Source organism: Idiotropiscis lumnitzeri, chromosome 10, assembly GCF_059441095.1.
Source record: "Idiotropiscis lumnitzeri isolate Australia: NSW breed Sydney's pygmy pipehorse chromosome 10, RoL_Ilum_1.0, whole genome shotgun sequence".
Taxonomy (NCBI): Eukaryota; Metazoa; Chordata; class Actinopteri; order Syngnathiformes; family Syngnathidae; genus Idiotropiscis; species Idiotropiscis lumnitzeri.
In genome coordinates, this window is record NC_142400.1 from 3025146 (window position 1) to 3046851 (window position 21706).

General features: G+C 45.4%; 1 protein-coding gene and 1 long non-coding RNA gene across 3 annotated transcripts in view; both read left to right on the top strand.

The window, feature by feature from the left end:
• Nucleotides 1–578: 578 nt before the first annotated feature.
• eva1ba (eva-1 homolog Ba (C. elegans)) lies at nt 579–20584 on the top strand. 2 transcript variants are annotated; one of them, XM_088305958.1, is made up of 5 exons: nt 580–790; nt 7478–7772; nt 16018–16175; nt 18077–18159; nt 18503–20584. In XM_088305958.1, exons 4-5 carry the CDS (start codon nt 18093–18095, stop codon nt 18946–18948), a joined length of 513 nt encoding a protein of 170 aa, XP_088162084.1. In that variant the 5' UTR covers nt 580–790; nt 7478–7772; nt 16018–16175; nt 18077–18092; the 3' UTR covers nt 18949–20584. The 2 variants fall into 2 exon arrangements, with proteins under 2 accessions (XP_088162085.1, XP_088162084.1); XM_088305959.1 differs by lacking the exon at nt 7478–7772 and having other exon boundaries at nt 579–790.
• Nucleotides 20585–21098: 514 nt separating this feature from the next.
• LOC148328620 (uncharacterized) overlaps nt 21099–21706 on the top strand; it is a 49126-nt gene continuing 48518 nt past the window's right edge. Inside the window, exon 1 of the long non-coding RNA XR_015845546.1 lies at nt 21099–21295. This is a non-coding gene — a long non-coding RNA (uncharacterized LOC148328620). The remainder of the gene's footprint in view (nt 21296–21706) is intronic.

Consider the following 21706-nt stretch of genomic DNA (forward strand, 5'->3'; position numbering starts at 1 on the left):
GCGCCCGGGGAAACATCAACATCACGATACTCTGGAAAAGATGAGATGCGTCTCTTGCGAGTTAGCTCTTGCCCTCGCTGTTCAGGGGGAGGGGGGGGTAAATCATTAACCGGTTTGAACCTGGAAAAGGATTCTGGCCGTGTTTGAAGATGGAGGTGATGACAGACCAAAGTGTTTGAAAAGACAAAGCAGATGTCACGGTCTTGTTTTCCTGTTCAGGGAAGCAAAGGTCGCATCAGCTTGTTTCCTTCTAGGAAAACTGATGAGAATAGGAATTATTTCTCCTGGTACAGATTCAATTAAAAAAATGGGATCTGTAGTGCTTTTCTCCAGTTTCTTGTCGCAAATGCGGATCGACTGCCACCTGGATTGATTGGCAGTCAATCAATGTAAATTGTGATTAATTTATGGCCCCAGAATTATTTTGTTGGCTTTATTCTTACCCCTTAAACTCTCGACACACCAATCTGATGTCGGCCGCCGTGGCGAACTGTTACGTCAGCACGTCGGACCGGAAAATGACACCGCAAAAGCCGACTACAACGGACCTTCTGCGCATGCGTAAGACGTAGTACCCCTCCAGGCCATCGGTGGCGCTAGTCACTACATAGCCTTTGACGTGACGTTGATTAGCCGCGGTCTTTCGTCAATGAGAGCGAAGACTTCGATTTTGCGCTCTTCTGTCCTACCAGCCGTCATGTCCACAGAGGAGATGTGAAAATGAGAAAAGTTCATTTCGTTACTGCTTTACAAGTTCTACGTTCACCCTCCTGATGCTTTTTTTGCTGACGTGAGTACAAAAGTTGCTTCTCAAGCGTGTTCGGCCATTTTGTTGTCATAAGTGCGGACGCTTGTTGACCGCAACCACGGGGGTGGGGGGGTTGTTCCGTTCCACGGGCCGCGGCGCAGCAGTCGCCACCCAACCCTGAAGCTTTTTTTTTTTTTTTTCTCTCTCTCTCTTTCACTCGACCGTGAGTCAACAATTCCCTTGAAGCGGTGGGAGGGAAAGAAGGAACGGGTGGCGACAGGAAGTCCACAAGTGTTGAACGATTACATGGGGCTCAATCTTCAGGGGGGGCAGGAAGCAGATGCCTGGCTGGGTCGTCCACACACAATTCTTGCATTTATTGTGCTCTTTGTGGGAGTTTTTCTGAGCAGTCAACTTTATTCCCGCCATATATCAGGAAACATTAGGATGACATAAAATATTAATACTTGACATCATCTTTGACCACTCAAGATATAAGAGCATGAAACTAGAGGATTTTATGACCTCACTGCTGCTGCTGGATTCTGCTTTTTTTTTCTTTTCTTTTTTTTACAGCTGAGACGTGATGGATTTTGACAGTCGAGGTCCCAGCCCCTCCCCCTCCCCCCCAAAAAGTTCAGTTTTACGCGCCTAAAAGCCACATCTGGTTGTCCGCCGGCCTGTCTGGTCCTGTCCTCCCGAGAATGCGCTGTCAGGTAAAACCTGCACTTTGACGCGACTGGCAAGCGGGGCTCGGCCCGGTGGTCCGCATCGGCTGCTGTGCGTGCAAGCGTGCGATTAAATCCGGTTACGGCCCTCATGCACGCTCCCGCAGTGAGCGGCAAAACAAGCCCATTTGTCTCGGTTCTGATGATGTCTCCGTGTCATTAAGAGTTGACTTCAATTTGTCTCTCAGCACTCATAAATCCCAGCTTGTATTTTTAGTGCAAGCGTGTGGGAGCGCGGATGCTCGTTTCACTTGGTCTGGATGTGTTTATGCTGATTGGAGGAGGGAACGTCCAAAGTGAACATTAAGCTTCTTTCTGGCTTTTAACCATCTGCCCACATTCGGATCTCACTCTTGACATTTTTTTTTTTGTGTGCACTTTGTGAACACCTCCGTGTGATGGGACGAAAGAGAAAAACTATTTTGCGTCAGCCAGAGAAAGACAAATCACGAGACGCTCTCTGCGATTCGATGTTTACCAGAAAACAGCTGGGAGACCCGAGGCACGAGGTGGCGGCTTCCGTGCCAACAAGTGACTCCTTACAGAAGAAAAGAGCTTCCGATGTGAAAATGAACGTCGATTAAAGCGTGCAAATTGGGACGAAAGCACGAGGTCCGCGAAAGAAGTTTGTTTGTTTGCCGATCGCGCCGTTAAATTCAATTATTAAATGATTGCCATGTATCCGGATAACTTTTATATAGTTGTATGTAGTCTAGTGTCCCGTTTTTAAGAGCCACTGTAAGAATCGATCTCTGTCTGACTGTAATGTCGCCATCATTCATCCTTTCAATCATTTATCGCCGCTCAGTTTTCAAAGCAGATTTCCCCAAATACTTTTTTGGTGATTTTTTTTTTTCCTCGTCAAGTACGTCGTGGAGGGTCTCAGCGAGCTTATCTGTAAAGTTCACGTTTGTAAACCTCTGTAAGGATGAAAAGACGGCAACAGGTGGCGCCGTTGCATCGTTTTGGATTTGGGATCAGCACAGCTTTTGAGTGGAAGATCAATCTCGGGTTTTCACATCGATTTTGCGAGAGAAATGCCATCAGGTTTTGATTCAAAGCGAGACTCAGAGTGTGTGTGTGTATGTCATCACAATAAGCAGTCTCGCATTTTTTCTTTTGCGTCAGTGAATATTTCGCACCTCATTGGTCCACATCGAGTAGCAAAACGAAGACTCACTTAATCAGCTGGCGATACGAGGAACTCTGCTTTGAAAACAGCTGGCCGTGAATAATCGACGCTAATGTGAATTGTGTTTAACAGGATTGGAAACCTTTGCGGTATACTTAATTAATTCAAACCATTTTTAGGGGCAGCATTGTTTTTGTTTTTTTCTATTCACCCGAGGGCTCCATCCCCCATCCAAAAGGAAGTTTCTAATCTTTTGCCAATTGCTCATGTGGAACCTCCTGAAAACCTTTTTTGTAAGCATGTGTGGTGTGCCACAAGGTTCTGGTGCGAGCCCCTTGAAATTTTTTGTTAAATGCTCTCAATAAATGTCGATTCTGTTTCTTCTCGCGTGACAAATTAGCATGCGTCCTTTTGCGTTTGTGTTTTCTATTAGTCTGTTAAACAAGTGCGCACCAGACTCCAAACAAAGGACTCGACGTCTGCGGCCAAAGACACGGATTAGTCTAAATATGCCGGCGAAACTCAAAGGGACACTCGGCAGCTGCTTTCAGCCGCCTCCTGTGTGCCCGAGTGTTTATGTGAGTTTTTTTTTTTTTTGCTCAGCTCACACAAACAAAAGTTGCAGGTTCCAGCTCGTTTCTGGGAGTCGTGCCGCTATTAAAGCGTAATTGCTAGCCTGGCTCTTCCATGGTGTCTCGCTTCCAATTCGACACAGTGGAAGTGTTGGCGGTGGTGGCCGAGCGCCCCGTCATATTCTCTGCAAACACGCCAACTGGCGGCGCCGCTTTCGTTTCACCGACGACCTTCCCTTATTCCATCCATCCATCGTGCAGCTTGATCGTGATGAAAACTCATTTCAAAGTCGTCCCCTTCGTGATAAGAAAGAATGTCAAGACATGGCGGCGCATCTGTGTGCAACAGATAGCGAGAGGACGTCACCCGATTCGCGGGACAACATTCTAGTGACAGTCCAAAGAATGTTACGCTTTTGAAAGACGTGCTGAGCAGGAGGAATGTGACGCGGACGCGTCCAAAGCGTTTGCGTTTCGAGGCCTCGTGACAATCGCTTGTCATAATGCACGAAGGAAAAGTTTGTTCGAGAGTCCGGAGAGTTTTGATCGACGCGATGTTTTTCGGGTCATCCCGAACGTGCACATGGAGACGAGTTTTGATTTGCAAAACAGATTCCGAGAATGGGAGTTCCCCGCTTCGAAATCCCATCTGTCCAGTGACGATCTCCTGGCAGAGGCCGCCGCTGTCCTTTTTTTTTTTTTTTTTTGGACTGCGTGGGCATCACAAGCCAAAACGTGTGGTTTCTTGCACCACGCTTGCCATGTGGAGGTGAGATTTTTTTCCCAGGACATTCTCACCTCAAGATTTTGTTCTCGTTTTCCTTGTCACTCTCCATTTAACGTGCTCATAATTGCTACTCGGCGTAAGCCAAGGTTGTCGCGCAACATGTGTTTGCAGTTCGATAACAACGACGTGTCTTTTTTATTTCGCGGCGATTGGATCGGTCGCTCAGGGAGACGTCGGCATTTTCTTAGCAATGAGGAGTAACGAATATGTAATTACCTAAAAAAAATGGGAAAATTTGCAAAAATATCCCAAAAATCTCATTTTAAGGTCTGGCCCAGGTGCGGTTGTGCAAGATATGGAGATGAGCGGAAGAGTTTTTCTCAGAGTTTGTCAAATTTGCCATTTAAAAATTTTTAAGGCTGTTGAAAGGGCTGAAAATCAGTCGGCCAGAATTTTGAGATTTTGTCATTTTGGCAGGTTGCTAAGCACTTGCTAGACCAATAAATTGCAAAATGTTCACTTTTTGGAGTACCTTCATCCGTCATCTGGATAATCAATCTTCCGACCATCCATCCCGTTGATTATCGCTGCATCCAGCAATCATTCGAACAGCAGTCTGTCGAGTCCCTCGTATTATTTTTCCAGCTATCGCTCTTCCGCACATTCATCCAACCAATTCTTGTTCATCCATCTTTATGCATCGCTCCATCCAACTCATTACCGTTCTATCATTCATTTTTCTGCTCAGTTTTTCTTCCATCCATCCATCCTCGCTTCATCTCGTCTTTCATCCATCCAATCATTTTCCCAACATCCATCCATTATCCAGCGATCAGTCCACCGAGTTATTTTATAAAGATGTTCCATCCATCCACTAATTCTTGTTCCGTCCATCCGTCGACCAGACGTCCCTTCGTTAAATTTATCCATCCACAATTTTCTCATCCATCCATCTGGATCGTTATCATTCCATCCTTTTTCACCAAGACGGCCAATCATTTCATCCATCCGTACATCATCCAGCCATTTGTGTCACATCACGCAATCATTTGTCCACCAATTCATCCGGCTATCAGTCGGTCGATCGGCCCCACGTTTGCAGACGATAGCAGCGGCGGTGTGTTTTTGATTAGAGGCCGATCGAAATGGTTTTCTCGGGGGAGCCTCTCCTCACATTCTCAGCACAGATGAGTCATGCGTGGATGGGAGTTTGTTCAAGCTCACATGCATTTCATTTCCTTTCAATCATCTCATCTTGTCATGACGCTCGGTCTCGGGCAGCTTTTGTTGGGGCTTTCGTCACTATCGAGCGAAGCTGCGTGTTTGAAAAACGAGTGGGCGACCTGCAAAACGTGGCCGCCTTTTGTTCCTCGTGAGTGAGTCTCGTATCTTGTTTCAATCTCCCACCGGCGGCGAGACCCTCCACCTTCCCGTACGGCCCGCCACCGCTTATCAGGATGGTGTGCAAGGCGCACCTCTTTTGTGTGGAATCATCCAGGAAAAGTGTGTGGGTGCCCTGTAATTAGATCGCTCTCGTTGCTCGTGAAGTCATTTTCACCTCCTCTTCCCGGCGGGAACTTCCTTTCTTCTTTTTTACCCTCCCTCCGCTCGGCTCCGGCTATAAATCTGCCCCAAGGACAATAGAGGTAGTGATCGCAGAATGACTCACAATACGATAGTTTTACCATTTTTACAACCGAAACAGTAGTATCACGATCACCACGGTGGAGATGATCCGCGTCACGCAGCTCGTTGCAGTCAAGCAGCGGCGAAATAAATGACTTCCGGGACGACGGGCGCCATTTTTTTATTTATTTACTTTTAATCATTACATCGCTTGTTTATGTGACCTTTATGAGCGTGGGGCACAAGAGCCCTTTAAAAAAAACAAAACAAAAAAAAAACTGTGTTGACGATCTCAAAATTGCGATGTCTGAGATTGCGATTTCTGTCCTAAACGATAACTCGTTCAGCCCTACTTGGTCGTACACAATATTAACTATTGGATGTTTAGATTTCTCAAGTGGAATCCAACCATCCCGGTCCTCACTCAGTTTCAAATTTTTAAACCATCTTAACGCTGTCGTAGAAAAAAGTGTGTCGCGATTGTGCGAAAACGTGACACGGTTCTTAGAGTGAATAATGACCACCATGTAAAAAATGTAATAAGACAAATGTTTTTTAAGCCAACAGAATCGCTTTCGAGTTAAGATGGTGCCTGGCCCTTTTTTTACGATTTTAAATTCCATTCTAATTAAGTGCCACTGTTATGTGTCAGTGAGCCCATTAAAAAGATTAACTCTGTTGTTTAATTTCACGCTTGATGTTTGTATACGAACCATTAAAAGTACATTTTACGTCCATGTCATCTCGCGTCGGCGACATCCTTTTCCCCATCCCCAAACATATGTCTTCAATACAAGTTTCCCCCCCCCCGTCTCATTTTGTCAGATTTACAGCCGAGACGTCACAAAGCGGAGAGTGTAACACATCGCGCTCCTATGTCAACAGTTTGTACGAGCGCTCGTTTTGTCGCGTAGGACATGGTGTTGGTGTGTGTGGAAGAATGCCTTCATGTTGTGATTCGCATCGTATCAAACCGCTAATGAGGCCAACTAAATGAAAAGCGTCAGACGGTTCGTTTGTTAAAGCGGAATCGAAAATCAAATCAAAGTCAATTGAAAATTCATCAAAGTGAATCGAAAATCAATCGAAGTGAATCGAAAATCAATTGAATCAGACCCTTGTGTATCGAATCGATTTTGGAAATTTGAATCGATACCCAGTTCTAGTCTGTAGCGTGACGGGTCGCATGTTTATTCCCAAGCATCTCAAACCGGCCGCCTACAAAGCGAAACTATTTGTTTAATTTAGCCGCCGCGCTGACACCGATTCGCCAAAGCTGCACCATGTCCACGTTCCGTCCTTCGAAAGCCTTGACAGAATCTGACAAGCATACGGCACCCCATCAGAAGATGGCAGCCCCGCCCCCTTCTGGCTTGTCACAGATACCGTGTTACACAGTTCGAAAAGTTTGCAATACTTGAATCCAGAGAAACAAAATATTACCGGAATCAAATGGCACACAACATTTCCAGACCGCATTTCGTGATGCGCGTTGCCTAAAGCAAGACCAGAATCAGCAGCTCTCCAAAGACTGGGACCTTTATACGTTTTCCAGACATGTTCTCCCTCTACGTGGGTTCCAAAAATCCTGAGTCAGCATGCGTTCTTCCATCTCATGGCCTCCGATTCGCCGCTGCGCTGACTGTGCAGCATTTTGCAGTTGCTATTCAATCAGTGGATCGTCGACATGTCGACACCGCTGCCGTTTGGTCACTCCAAATGTGTTCATCGTTACGCCCGTGCACGTTGCCCGTGTTTCTTTGTTGCTAAAACACAACAAATATCCTGCAGTTGATACCTCCATCAAACAATGCGCGCACCACCCCTCTCCCCCTCCCTGACTTGCTCGACCATTTTAGGCTGTTCCTTTTTTTTTTTTCTTCCCCTCTTTGAATACTGTGTGTGTGTGTGTGGGGGTGTGTGTGTGTGTGCGTGTGTGTTTAGTACGACAGCTTTTCCTGCTCTGGAGCCAGGAGAGAGGAGGAGAGAGAACTCTTGTTAGTCAGCCTCCAACTTGGAGAGGAAGTTGCCACCTCTTCCCAGACTCTACACACACACACACACGCACACACACTCTTCAGGACTCGAACCACATCGGCAAAGCGAGCCGGGAAAGAGTGAGAGCTGCTCGTTTTATGATGTCCCCCCCAAAGTTTTTGGAGGGGGATCATGTGTCTGTGCAGCGTTCCTGAAGCTCTCTGGAGCGTTTGACTGGGACAGGACTTCTCTCCACGCACTGGTGAGTACGATTCCTCCTCTGCATTCACTAAGTTATTCATAATAGTAGATGAGAATCATAGACGATAGGTTTGAGTCAACTTTCCAACGTAATCCAAACATTCTTTACTTTCGTGCCGTTCTCCGAACAATTTGTTTTGATAACTCCCAAAAGGTGCTTTTCCATACAACCCAACACCCCCCCCCCCCCCCCCCCCGTTTCAATTCTTTATTTCTGCTGAGCGCGCAGAGCCGACTCGACCGCCGTCTGGTCACTGCTCAGTTGATGTTGTGACCGCGCGTGGTGTGGAGAGGAGAGAGCTGAGGCAGCGTTTATGTTTGGAGCTCGGCGGGTACGGCATTTTTTTTTTTTCCTGTGCAGCTGCACGTTGTTGGCGAAGCTCATTGTGGCGAAAGATGACTTGTCACTTGGAATGCAAACAAAGCTGGGGGGGGGGTCTGGTTCCCCTTTCATTTGGTGCACTCTTGCTCCTCCAGTCAATCAGATAACGTTGATAAGATGAATGCGTGTTTAGCTGACCCCCCGCCGAGGTCGCTCGGCAACATTTGACTCCTTTGCGACCTCCCCGGAGCTATTTAGAGCCCACCCTGCACCAATCAATCCAAATCCAAGCCAACCCACCCATCTGTCTTGTCTTCGTCTGTCCTGAGGATGCTTGTTAGCTCTGTTTTTTTTTTTTTTTTAGAAGGGTCACGTCCTGTTTAGGGATGCTTGTTTAAACTCCCACGGTGCCAGTCGGGTTGATGGAAAGTTGTAAAGTTGTCCAAGTCCTGAAATGAACCACAGGACCACCTTCCACCTCCATCGTAAGCGTCCTCATGGAGAGCGTTGCAATTTCGGGCTCTCGTTAAAATGTTTAGCGTTTCTTTTTACGCCCAAAAAGCTCTAAAGGACGGGAACCGGCGTGGGAATGTTTTGTCTGATGTCTTGCATTTCATTCTCGAAGTCGCCGACATGATTTTGTGCCCTCAGCGTTTTCCCGTATTAAATGTCATCGCTCGACATTCTTGATTGCTGCCTTGACGAGCTTCTTATTGTGTCCCTGCTGTGACAATATGGAGCCCCTTTAACCGAGTTGTGCTTTTCCCGGCGTTCTGTGTGAAAGGTACGGAGATTGAAGTCCATTTGTGGCTGCATAAAAAGAGAATAAGGTGGGGAGTGCTCAGGACACACTTGTGCGAAAGCCGTTCGACAACGTCCGCGTCGCAGGATTCTGTGTGAAAGGCACAGACTGGTAAAAGTCTCTAGTATGCCATTTTTTGCGATAACTTGGTGAAAATGACAATGTAATTGTCAATAAATACCCGTTACTGGCAAATATCTGCTTTTGCTTTTTGCGCACAAGCTATCAAAGGCAGGAGATGCCGGGATGACTTGAATGGTGTAAAATGACTTGATGTGGAATTGTGTTCAACATAACCGGGCAGGAGAAGTCTGGGTCAGGTGTTGCACTTCACACTCAAGCAAAACAGGCATCTTACTGCTGATTGGCTGCTACCCACTGCGCAAGGAACCAATCAGATGGTGCTGTGGGCGGGCCAATCTGCTTCTGCAGGCGAGGTCACCAGCACAGCAGAGTGAGAGAGAAATGTGTGCTGCAGCCAGCCAAAATGAACCAGCTTTTACCAGGCTTGAAAGTTAAAAAAAAAAAAAAAAAAAAACGTCCGATGCCGATAATCGGCGAAAATTTCTGAGTCAGCTTCCTGCAGAACTGCAGCACGGGAACAAAAATGCATAAAATTGTGTTTTGAAGCGCAGTATGAAAGGCATTACTGATTTGCTTCTGCTCACAAGGCATCCTTTTATAGAGCCGGTCATCCTCTGAACCTTGTGGACTAAACCTCGAGGACATGATAGGCGACAACGCCTCGGGATCCAATCACGTAAAGAAGGCAAACACGTGTTGTGTGTCACAGGCTAATAGGCGGCGGTGGCGGCCATGTAATTGATACGCCGTGTTGCGCCGCGGGTCGGCGTCCAAGATCGATGTAACGGGTGAGATCATGGGTTGATGATCTTGAAGCCTGCGCTGATTTCAGGAACAGGAGAAGCATCGGGAAGCCATCACAACATGCAGAAACGTAACAGTCCTGTCAAAAAAAAAAACATGCAAGGATTTTTGGCTATCCTGAATAGCAGGCGCTAAATTGTGCTCACTTGCATCAATTGAAGTGATGGAATTGGAAGTGTTAGTGGAAGACGTACAATTACCGAAAAGAAATATATGATTTCTGTTGAGCCAGCAATGACATAAAAGTAATGTCTTGTTTCATTTTACTCAGGGGTGTCAAACTCAAAAACACCGTCGGACGAAAAGTTAAACTTAAACAAAGCCACGGGCCACCAATTAATTTTTTAAAAACGATATAAAAATGCTGATTTTTTTTTATTGACATTTTTTATTAAATTTTATTAAAAAAAAATATCGATTGTAAATTATTTATTATAAATGGTTTTATTAATGCAAATACGATGTTTAGTTTTTAAATTTACTATTTTCATTTGGAATCTTACTATTATCATATAGAATGTAAAATGGTATAGTTGTCATTTGGTATAGCCTCGTGGGCCAAATATGATTACACTGCGTGCCAAATTTGGCCCACGGGCCATAGTTTGACACCCATGATTTAACTCTTCCCAAGTGTTCAATACTTGAGACAGTACACCAAAAAAAAAAAAAAAAAAAAAGCTCTGGTACACAAAGAAATGCAGAGTTGAAAGGAATTTAGTCATTTGCGATGTGGCATGACCCCTTCTTGTGACTTTGCTCCAAGTCAGCCTTAGTTTATTCAAAAGCTGCAAAATTGCATTGCTGAAAAGAAAATTTGTTGGTTTCTGGTTTTTCAAAAATGGGTCCACAAGCAGAAACGATCCGTTCTCACTGTCGCCACTCATTTTGCTGCACACGTTCCGAACTGCAGTTTACAGTTCACGCCAAAATATTTAAAGACGCAATTCGCACAATTCAATGAGCAGCGCTTAAATTCTTCCCCGTTTGGCCGACACAATCCAGAGTTAGTTGATGCGCTTCCCGGTGCTTGAGAAATGAAATTTGTGCAGACCAGGCCGGTTTTGTGATTTGCATCTGAAAGCAGCGTGGCTCTGCTTCGCATCAGGAGCACATCTGGCCGCTATTAAGCACTTGCCCTAACCCCCAGCGCCATCGCATATCTCCATTACCCTCCCATTACCTGCGAGGGATTGCAGAACACGCTCTCGGCAGGACAAGCGCTGCTCTGTGGTTAAACGCCCCCCCCCACCCCACCCCCGAACCTCCAACGTCCCACCCCCACGACTCGAGGGTACGCCGGGGATTGATTTGAGACTCTGAAACAAGCCGGCGTCATGCAGGCGTCGTGATTTCCATAGCTGTGTTCTATTGAAATGTTTCGTCTCCAAATGTCACGCTGGCTCGCATCCAGGTTTACCCAGTGGTGTTTGACTTTAGCGATTCCGCTGCGTTGGATATTTTTTTTCCGTGTATGCCCTGTGGCCGCCTTATCGCCACGTGTCGGTTTGCTTACGAACAGATATGCGGTTGTTTCAAAATATTTCGCCAAAGGTCAGCTCTCTGTCACTAAATCAAAGTGGAAGATTGTTTTGAAAGTCCTACGTGACCTCGGTCTGGTTTTGGGGTCAGGAGGGTCAACCACATGCTTGGAGAGGCCTTGGCATGGGGGGGCTGCTTTCCCCACAAAGGTCCGAAGATTCTTGGATATGTCGGTCGGTCTTTTGTTGTGGCTTCCTTAAGAACATTTGGGAACATTTGAGAATTTTCACAGAGATTGGCCGTCTAATTTAATCGGCCAATATTTGCTCTTTTGTTTTTTTTGTTGGGAAAAAGTTGGCCAATTTTTACCGGTTGATATTTTTGAACACATGACAACTTAAGATGAAAAATGTAAACATCCCTTCGCAAAAAGCGGAGAAAAAAAATAATAAAATCTCACAAATTTTTCCCTCTGTTGTAAAGTTGTATAAAATCCTGGAGTACAAAATATTGTGAAACAGTCAAGTGCTCTATTTGTAATTTAGACCTTTTTTTTTTTATTTACTTGTTAAGGGACCAAAAAGAAGTTAATTTATTAATTCTATATTTAAAATCAATTAAATTAACATCAAATACGTGCTTCTCAATTATTTTCTGTTACTGTTCTGTTTTTTTGAAAGATGGAAAATGGATGAATGGATTTGTCAATCTTAAAAATGTTCAACATTGCAATTAAAAAACGGTTCAGGATCCAGAATTTTCCTCGGCGGTTGCCGCCGAATCCCAGCAGGAACTTTTTAATGAACGCGGGCGAAGACACAAGTTGCCGTAAAATTTCATGTCAGCTTCCACCAACCCGACGGGTCACTTTGGACTCGTTAAAATCGATTTCTAGTCCGCTAAGCGGTTTCTCGCAAACCGCAGAAAGCGCTGTTGAGGTTGCACGGAAATTCCCGGTGGCCAAAAATGATTGATGCCATCAAAATGATGAAATAACCCGGATATCTTTTCATTTGCGCATACATCAAGCGTTTTGACTCCCAACATGAATTCCGACAAAGTCCCAACGTCTTCATGACCTCACCGCAGTTACGAGGTCGTGGATGAATCGTTCGTGTCAGCAGACGGTCTGAGCTTTGGAGACGCAACGTGCGAGGCTGAAGGAAGTCCCGGATGACGGCGCCATTGTTGTTTTTAAGATGATACCAAAAATACTCAAAGTTCATCCTGACGATTCTTGATAGCAAACAATGCTCGGATGAAAAGAGCGTTTCCTGTTTTCCTCGCGCGTGAACGCGACAAATTGTGGAAGTCAAGCCATGTCTTTTTGCGAGGTGAACTCTGTACTCTTTTGAACCCGTCAGCCAAGGTCGGCATTTCTCGCTACAGACACGGAACGGCGAGGGTTGAATTCTATTCATCCATCCGGTTCCGATGCCGCCAAGTAAGACGATGATGGTTATCCAATCTCCAGAGCCGGGCACTTGACCCTTTTTTTGACAGTCAGTCCCTGCCCCGTGGCCGCGATCTCGGTACCGTTCTGGCCTCGACCCTCCGGGACTTATTCTGAGAAAAGAAAAAAAACTGCCCAGCTCTGCCGATCTTTCCTTGCACGGAGCAGTATTTGTTGTTGTCCTTTTTCTGGATTCCCCCACCAGAATTTTAAAATTGTCCGTCAGCGTGCATTCTTTCATTTTGCATCGTCTTTGCATCAACGGGAAGAACATTCAAACCCCAAACGGGAAGGCCTGAGCTGAGATCCGAAGCACAAACTCCAAAACTATTACAGAACCGAGTTGACGTCAACCCGGAAAATTTTGTGTCTTTTGGAAGTTTTTATCCCAGCTCTTGTGGTCGCAACAACGAGTCATTGCAGTTTGGTTATTCCACCTTTGCTGGATTCTGCGTAAAAAGCTGTGACGCCACATTTTGGGGGATCTCTGCGCGAATTATTTTTTTTTGCATCACTCAACAATGCAGCCTGTAGAGTGTGCGCTGATGGTTTTATTGCTCTTACAACGACGGCATTGGCCGGTGTTTGTAATTTTAAATAGCAAGGAAAACTTGGCACGGACAACTTGGCCGTAAATCGAGATTACGGACGATGTGGTCTGTTAATAATTTATGGTGCCGTAAAAAGTCAAACGCAACAAAAACAACAAGCTGATGTAATGAGGTGGGCTGGAAGCGATCCCCCCCCCCCCTCCCTGGTGGTCTTTTTGCACTTCGGAGTCTTGACGGCGACGTTAACGTTGACCTTGATGAACGCGGCGGTCGATTACTTGATTAACCTTGAGAGAGAAAGTAATGATCGCAGTTTAAAGAATGCTTTCTTGGACTCCATTTGGCTAACGGAGGGTGGATTAAAGGAATTAAAGTTTGTGTCTCTCATTTCACTTGGCCACGGTAAAGTTCACATCAATAAACTTTTATCAGCTTGTTTTATTTTTTTTTCGTTTTGTTTTGTTTTTTAATGACACGCACTATTCCACTTAATAACTTGCATCGTATTGCAAAATTCTCCGGGGACCAATCATCGAGCACGACAGGATATCGTTAGTTTGCGACTGCCGCAGCATTTCGCAGTATGAACTCCCGTAAAAATACGTGGTCACGTAGCACAGGAGCAAAATCATCAGTGACCGTCGTGATTCGTGTTTTTTTCATTTGTTTCCATTTCACTTTACTATTACTTAGACTTTACGGCATCAGGATTTTCACGCCGATCAGAAAGGTGTTTAAAAAATTACATAAATTCCGGCCTATAAGGCGCAGCGCCATATAAGCCGCAGCAACTCTTTTGAAAAAAAAAATATATACACGCCGCACCAGGCTATAGGCCACAGTTTTCTATCTTGAAAAAAAAAAACGAGTTGTTTACTGCATGTACTGAACGATTTTGTACTCGTGAATGCACATAAAGGTACATCAACAGATTGTGGCTTTTAACGCGGCAACAACTTTGTTCATTAAAACAGAACAGACCCAAGAGAAAAAAAAAATCGAGATTTATTTAGCATATTTTCTAAATTCTAGAGCGCCCCTAGTGGCGAAAGAAAAATCCACAGAAAAGCCGCACCGCATGCTTCCAAATCGAGGAGAAAATGATCAGCTTATCGTCCGGAAAATACGCTAATCACCTATCTGATCAGAAGATGGATGAATCCATTTCAACAAATTGATTACGAGTTGATGATGTCATTGATCGATTTTAGAAAAGGATGACATTACAAGCGATCGCCCATTTTGCAGAAAATACAAATGACCTACTACTAGTTTCGATTTATATGACAACTTTCTTTCAAGGGAGCCAAGGATGCGTAACAACAATATATCTAAAAACTCTGGACAGCGCCACCAGATCATTGATATGCAAAGAAACTAGAGATGGGCGACATGACGATATATATCATGATGACGATTTTATCGGTTCACTTTTCCGCCACCTTGTCCAAGGACGTGTTGGTCGCCATGGGGAATTTGGGGGAAATGTGTTGATTTTACCAAAATGGCCGGTCTATTTCCGGTCCCGCTGAACCTTGTCACAGCCCCGCCCCTTCCTGCCCTTCCCTGCCCCCGGTCGCAGATTAATTTTTCGTAGCGTGACATCTGCCGTATGTCAGGCGCATTATTTTGACCATCGGATCCAGTGCGAGTCATAAATTTCCCCCCCTACAAAGCCCCCAAGCGCTACTAACTCGACTGATAGCCCCCCCTACCCCCCTCCCTCCCACACTCCCGGCGGAATAAGTTGTAAAAGGTCCCAGCTCAGCATTTTTTTTTCACAGCCCACCCGTTAAGTTGCGATCAGCCCCCCCACATGTCAGGATCTCATAGATGGCCGATGTTTTGGCGGGAATGTTTTTCGAAATTCGTCCCTCGTTAAATCACTCTCAGTATTAAGCTCCCGTTGGTCGTAATCAACGTCATCGGTATTCCATTTTCAGGATCTCTGCTGCTGCCGAGTTTAACAGCCGCCGTTGGAAGATTTGGAGTTCCTCTGGGCCAAATGTGACAGGTTGTTAAAGCGGGCTGGCGACAAGTGAAAATGGATTTGCGTTACTGTTTGGGAATAGTTTGTCTTTTCGGCCCTCATCGAGGAAAAGATGACGATGCATTTTAAGATCATCTTAAATTTGAAGAGAATGTTCTTGGCCATTCTTGGATTATTATTTTTTTTGGACTTTGACTTTCAGGTAGTCATCAAATTGCGGCGCAGTCCTACTTTTCTTTTCTCGACTGGCTGCGCGTTTGAACTCCGAAGGCCTTGAGAGTTCACCTCCATAGATTCAAAAAGGAGCACACCTTCCCGAGAAGATAACGGCGCCTCATCCATGTTTCCAGATTTCACGTTTCACCGCAGATTGTCTGGAGATTTCACTCCAGCCTTGAACAGATTCAAAACTAAAACCGAGCATCCTTCCGTTTTTTACGGTTGGAGATCTTTTCTTTGGAAGTCAGATAATGCTACCTGGGACAACTTAAAAAAAAAAAAAAAAAGCACTTCCATTGATTCAAAAAGCCCTCACGAGAACTGCAAACAGAGATTAGACGCTGAAGAGCAAAAGTCCGAAACCGCCAACCTTTTCTCGCCGCGGAGTCACTCGGAAACAAAAGTGCTCCCTCCGGTCTCGTTTGGGACGGCGAAGACTGCCGTCTGCCTCCTGTTGTTTGCAAAGCAGACGCGTCAGTGACTCTGAATCTAATGTGGCTTGACGTGTGTGTGCGTGTGTGTGTTTGCTCTTGTCTCAGGGTGGCCAAATGAAGTGTTCAGCCTGAGGACCAAAGATCACAAGCTGGCTCCAGCAGCGAAGCACAAAAGAAGGATTGGCAAATCTTTTCCCATCTCCGAGTTTGCTCCCAACACGATGAGCCGCGACTGAAGAGCGGCTCCGTCGTTTGATTTCGCGGTAAGTGCTTCATCTGTGTTCTGTTTACCTCCGTGCCTCACCCACCACATGACATATGGTCTACACATGTGGATTTGATGCTTGGGTCGACCCCCCCCCCTCACCCCAAATGAAGCACACATCCCATTTGGCATTGACATCCCCGTCAAAATCTTTTGCCGAGGTCACAAGCGGGTGAAATTTGCAGGTGAACGTAGACGTGAATTTCAAGCCATCCGTGTTCGCGATGTGAGGGCCAGTGCCATGTGGTTCAACTTAGGCAAGTGAGGAGCGGGGGACGCCATCCGTGGTGCGTCATCATTTCTGTTGTTTTTTTCCACTGCCGGCCACAAGTTGGTGCTAACACGAGCACGCAGATTTGCGGGCGCTCGTTCCAATTATTTCATGTTTTCATCTGATTTCCATCACCATGCGAATCGGGTTGTGGAAGTGGAACTTTCGGAAGTGGCTTTAAGGCGGAGGAAGTTGAAGTGGAAAATACAAGCCCTCTGTAACGATGCTGGCATTTTCCCGCCATGTTTTTTTTTTCTTCCCGTGTCTTCAGACAGAACAGTGACATGGAAAATGAAGCCATGAAAAACAAGAGCTTTTTGTTGTCTCACATCCTCTGTTCCAATGTGCAAATGCAAACTTTACAAAGGCCACCCACGACCAGACAGTTTATGATCACGTAGACCTCTACAAGGCAGGAGTGGGCGATTCCGCTGTCTTGCGTGTTTTATGTCTTCTTGGTACAACACACCTGAGTAAGTCCTCCTCTGCAGCAGTGGCGGGCCGTGCGTTTCGCACGTCGGCCTTCAGTGAAGTCCGACTTAGTCCCACTTGAATAAATCCCCCTCGTATTACCATCATTTATGACACCACAGCTGGAGAAATAACAAACAGAAACACACTTACGCATTACTGAGCGAGTTTCGGACGACCTCGCTTCTCTCGAAAGGTCCGTCTTGAAAATGGCGGCGCAAGCGTATCTGCAATTAAATCCACGCATTTCCCTCCTTCAACAATTGTTTTTTTTTAAAAAGCAAGAATATATTTTAGATTTTCAAACGGTCGCCAGTTACGACTTTCAGGTGTGTTGATTCAGCGTAGCCCCCTCCCGAGACACGTTCATCACCTTCAGCGAGAAGGCCTCACTGTCATCAACTCGTGATCTGATTGGCTCTCGCAACTGTCTATCAACGGTAAAAGCCCCCTTGAGACTCAGAACAGACGCCCGCACGATTGTGTCCGAAGGCCTCGGACGAATAGTGCGAGCCGCTGGTATTGTGAAATCTGCCTAGCAACACGCGCGAGCTGAATTCTGATTGGATAAAAACTCTAACCTAGAAATTCAACTCTAGGATATAATATGACATCAATGTTGCAAATATGATGGTGATTTCTTGATTGTTAGGCCAGCAGATAAGGCCCTTCATGGCCTTGACCGCCCACCACCGCTCGACAGTTTGACACATTAGCCAATCATCTGCGTCATAGTTGCAGTCAATATTTGTATGAAAAAGCCTTCTAGACCTTATATATTAAAAAAATCAAATGAAAAACAGTTAACACGGTGCAAACAATTTCATTGCACACCGTTAAACTTCGACACATTTTGCAGGGACGGGAAGAAGTCCTCTGCGACCACTCGCAAAAGTGACCCTTGACCTTTATTCAAGGGGTGTGTCATGCCCAAGAGGATAAGGCGGTGCGCCATGTGCCAGATGCATTACCATGAGCCAAAAAGTGCACAGTGGAGCTTTTTGTTTGACGCTCGCAGGCGTGTTCTTGCCCACCCGCAAGCGCGCGAAGCTCCACTGGGTTTGACATGGAATGTTCTGTGTCCACCGTCGTCTTGCCATTCCGTGAAGTCCGATTCAATATGTGCGCGTCAATGTGTTTTTTTTTTTCTGTTCCAGCTTTGAAGAAGCCACCATGGATGTGAAGAAGAAGGAAATGGATCTCCTGAGCAACAGTATTGCCGCGTACGCACACATTAAGGGTAAGTTGCAGATCGAAATGTATCCCCTCACAGGTGCGCTCGAGGCTCAAAATTCATAGGCTGGTGTCCTCCGAAGGCTTCATCTCGTGTAGACGGCCCGGACTGCTTAAACTGGCGAACATGGACAGGCCGCGTGAGAAGAGATGTTCATGTAGGCTACAGAAGTGTGTGACGAAAGAGCCTTTGCTCGTGTGAAGGCCGGTCGAGACGCCGGACGTTACGTCGCGTGACTGTCACATTTCGCCTTTGGAGGACGCATTTTTGACAGACTTGTCGGTGATTTGACTTCCATTCAAGTTGTTGTGTTAACCATGTTCTTGTTCCTGTGTCCCTCCCTCCGCAGCCAATCCGGAGAGCTTCGGCCTGTACTTTGTGCTCGGCGTGTGTTTCGGCCTGGTTCTGACGCTCTGCTTGCTGGTCATCCGCATCTCCTGCAAGCCGCGCACCCGAATCGCCACCTCGGGCACCGCCTCGTCCACGCCCGAGAAAAAAACACCGCGGGACGACGAGGACCAGGAAAGCGACGACGAGGACGAGGACAGGGACGATGTGGAAGCGCCCTCCCCCTTGCTCGCCGCCACCACCTCCACGGTCAACACGGAGATCCCCGCGGGGAATCACAGCAACCACTCGGACGGTACGCTCAACGTATTCACGTCGGCCGAGGAGCTGGAGAGGGCGCAGCGGCTGGAGGAGCGGGAGCGGATCATACGGGAAATCTGGAGGAACGGACAGCCGGACATCCTGGGATCGGGAACGGGGACCATCGGGAGAGCGCATTACTACTAACAGAGACGAGGCACTTAAGATTTTGGAAGGCTTGTGGTGCTGCAACGTTTCAATACCGAGAAGTGTTGTTACAGACTAATGAATCCATATTGACATAACAATGCAGTATGAATGGAGCTGATGACACTTGAAGTCTGGTGCTTAACGACATGAAATGTTCACAGTTTGGGATGATGAGCTTTTGGGTGACATTTTAGAATGAACTTATTGTACTGCGGCGATCCGCCACTACATCGTCGTTCAGCATTCCATCGGATTGGACCCCATAAAAAATGCATTTTGATTCCCCACACTGTAGATGCCACGAGTTGGCGGCAAAGCACTGCTTGTAGTATTTCTAAATATTATTAGTGTTTGTCTCAACTCACCTCAACAGACTTCCTTGACTCCAAAATGCCACCAGACGGCCAATATGCAAGTTTTTCAGTCAATAACAGAGAACAGGTTCTTCCCAGAAATCTGTGAATGATGAACACATTTCAGTTCATTGTACATCAAACTCCATGCCGCCAAGAGTAAAATTCACCTCCAAAAGGGGTTACTTGCCTGTTGTGGATATGATTGAAGAAAGACTAAGCACTTAAAACAGAGAGAATCCTAAAAGATAACACATTGATATTGTGTTTGGATTGATTTATTTACTGATGTCTGGAGGGACAGGAAAAACAATTAGCAAAGTATCAACACCATGCCTCATGTTATTGAAACATCTATTCCGTTTGGTAAATTATCTAACAAATAAATACAACCTTCACATGAGTCTCATCAATCGCATCAACAAACAAGCACAAACTAAAGTGACGTCCCAAATTCACCTTTTGGCATTTGAACCCAGTAATGAATTTTGGGGAATGCAGACAATTTATGTCCAATGTACACGACACCAGCAGGCTAGAAGCAAAAATAGACTTTCACTTTTGACAGCGTTGGAGGTGCATTCAAGGACACCCAGTAAAACTGGACATCTCAAAGGCAGATGAAAATACGCCGTCGTAAACACCACAAATTTCAACAAGATGGCGCCAAAATAATACTTTTATTGATTTGGCCTGGACAAAAAGTGAAGAGGTGAAATTCTCAGCAAATAAAGAAAAGGTTCTGGCAAAAAAATATGTGAACATGCAAATTTGCAAGTGACAATCTGCGAATCGGTGGCGTCCAATGTACTGGTACTTGCATTTGGGAATATAAACGAGTGACATTCCCTGTGGCTTTCCGGTTGTTTTTCGAGCCAATATTTCACCCCCAAAGCTCAATATCCCTCACTTTTTATTAGTAGTGTTTGAAGCGATTCTGTGATGAGTAGAGGCTATTACATACACTGTCAAAGTTCTGTGGTGTCGATGGCAAAGAGTCACAGAGGGGCAATAAAGGAAATGACATTGTCTGAACACAAACATATCACTTAACCTGGGGGGGTAGATATTGTTACATGCAGTCAAATTAAGGTTAAAATGAAAAAGGAAATTAAAGCATTGAGCTCAAATCACTTGCAGATGGTGCCTTTGGGACGGACGGATTTATGAAAAAAATGTTGGCAGAGTGTTATCTTTAAGCATTTTCAATGTACTGCATGTGCCTTATTTTGAATGGAAATGCGTCTTTGTAATAAAATCTTTGGGACCAAACACAAAAATGTAACCCTTGTGTGAGAAAAATGTTTTTACAAGGTTGCTAAAAAGGAAATTGCCTAATATGGTGGGCTCGCTGAGTATTAAAGTCATTTCCTTTAAAATGGATGACAGGAAAGTTTAATGATGCCACGTGCACGCTTCGTTTATTAGATGCCGCCATTTTTCAGTTATTTTGTGAATTGATTTTGTAGCTATAACATATACTTTCTTAATTTGGTTTCGTTTAAACTTATAGGCTTACCAGGAACCAAAAGTCATCAGCCAATAGGAAACCAGCCTTGCCCTACTGCTGACCAATCAGGTTGTACCTTTCCATTGACCAGGCTACATTTTCTGTAATAATAATAATGATGGTAATTATACTGTCTTCCAAAGCAACTCAAATTGCATTCAAGTTTTCAGAATTGAATTGCTTTTGTATTATTGAATTTGTATTAATTTGGTTTCGTTTAAAAGTATATACTTACTAGCGACGAAACGTGTACCAAAAGTCATCAGCCAATAGGAAGCCAGTTTGCTAAATCAAGTCTCAGTTCATAGAAGTTCCTTTATTTACATGTGTGTTTGTTTGTTTGACTATGCGACGTGTTAGTGTATTTACAATACAAACGCTCCTGCACGTGAGTTTAATCCATTCGTCAGAGCGGGTCCCTCTTCAAAGATGACCGTGGCTGTGATGACGTCGAGGGAGGGCGAAAGTGAACACTTCACAAGTAAGATGTCAAGATTTTATGTGAATTTGAGTCCGCGTTGCTCTCGCATTAAACATTAAGACGTTTTATGAACCAGTTTGGTGGTGTTAGCATGTATCTCAAAGCTAAAGTCTAGCTTGAGGCTTAATTGTGTTTCAGATTTCGGGGGCGGGGGAGCTGGCACTTTTCGCTAATGCTAACAGCTAGCAACTAGCCAGTAGTGGCCACTAACGCCGGAGGCTTGTGACGTGTCATACAATGGCGGGCTAATTACCTAGCGGTTTGTTAGCGTCCTAAATTGGCGACTGAGTCTGATTTCGGGAAGGCGTTGTGTTGGTGGCAACTATGTAATGTCAATTAAAACCGCGATAAAACAAATGGTCGATGAACGGAAGTCAAATTAGCCGTTACGCCACCACGAGGGCAACTTCA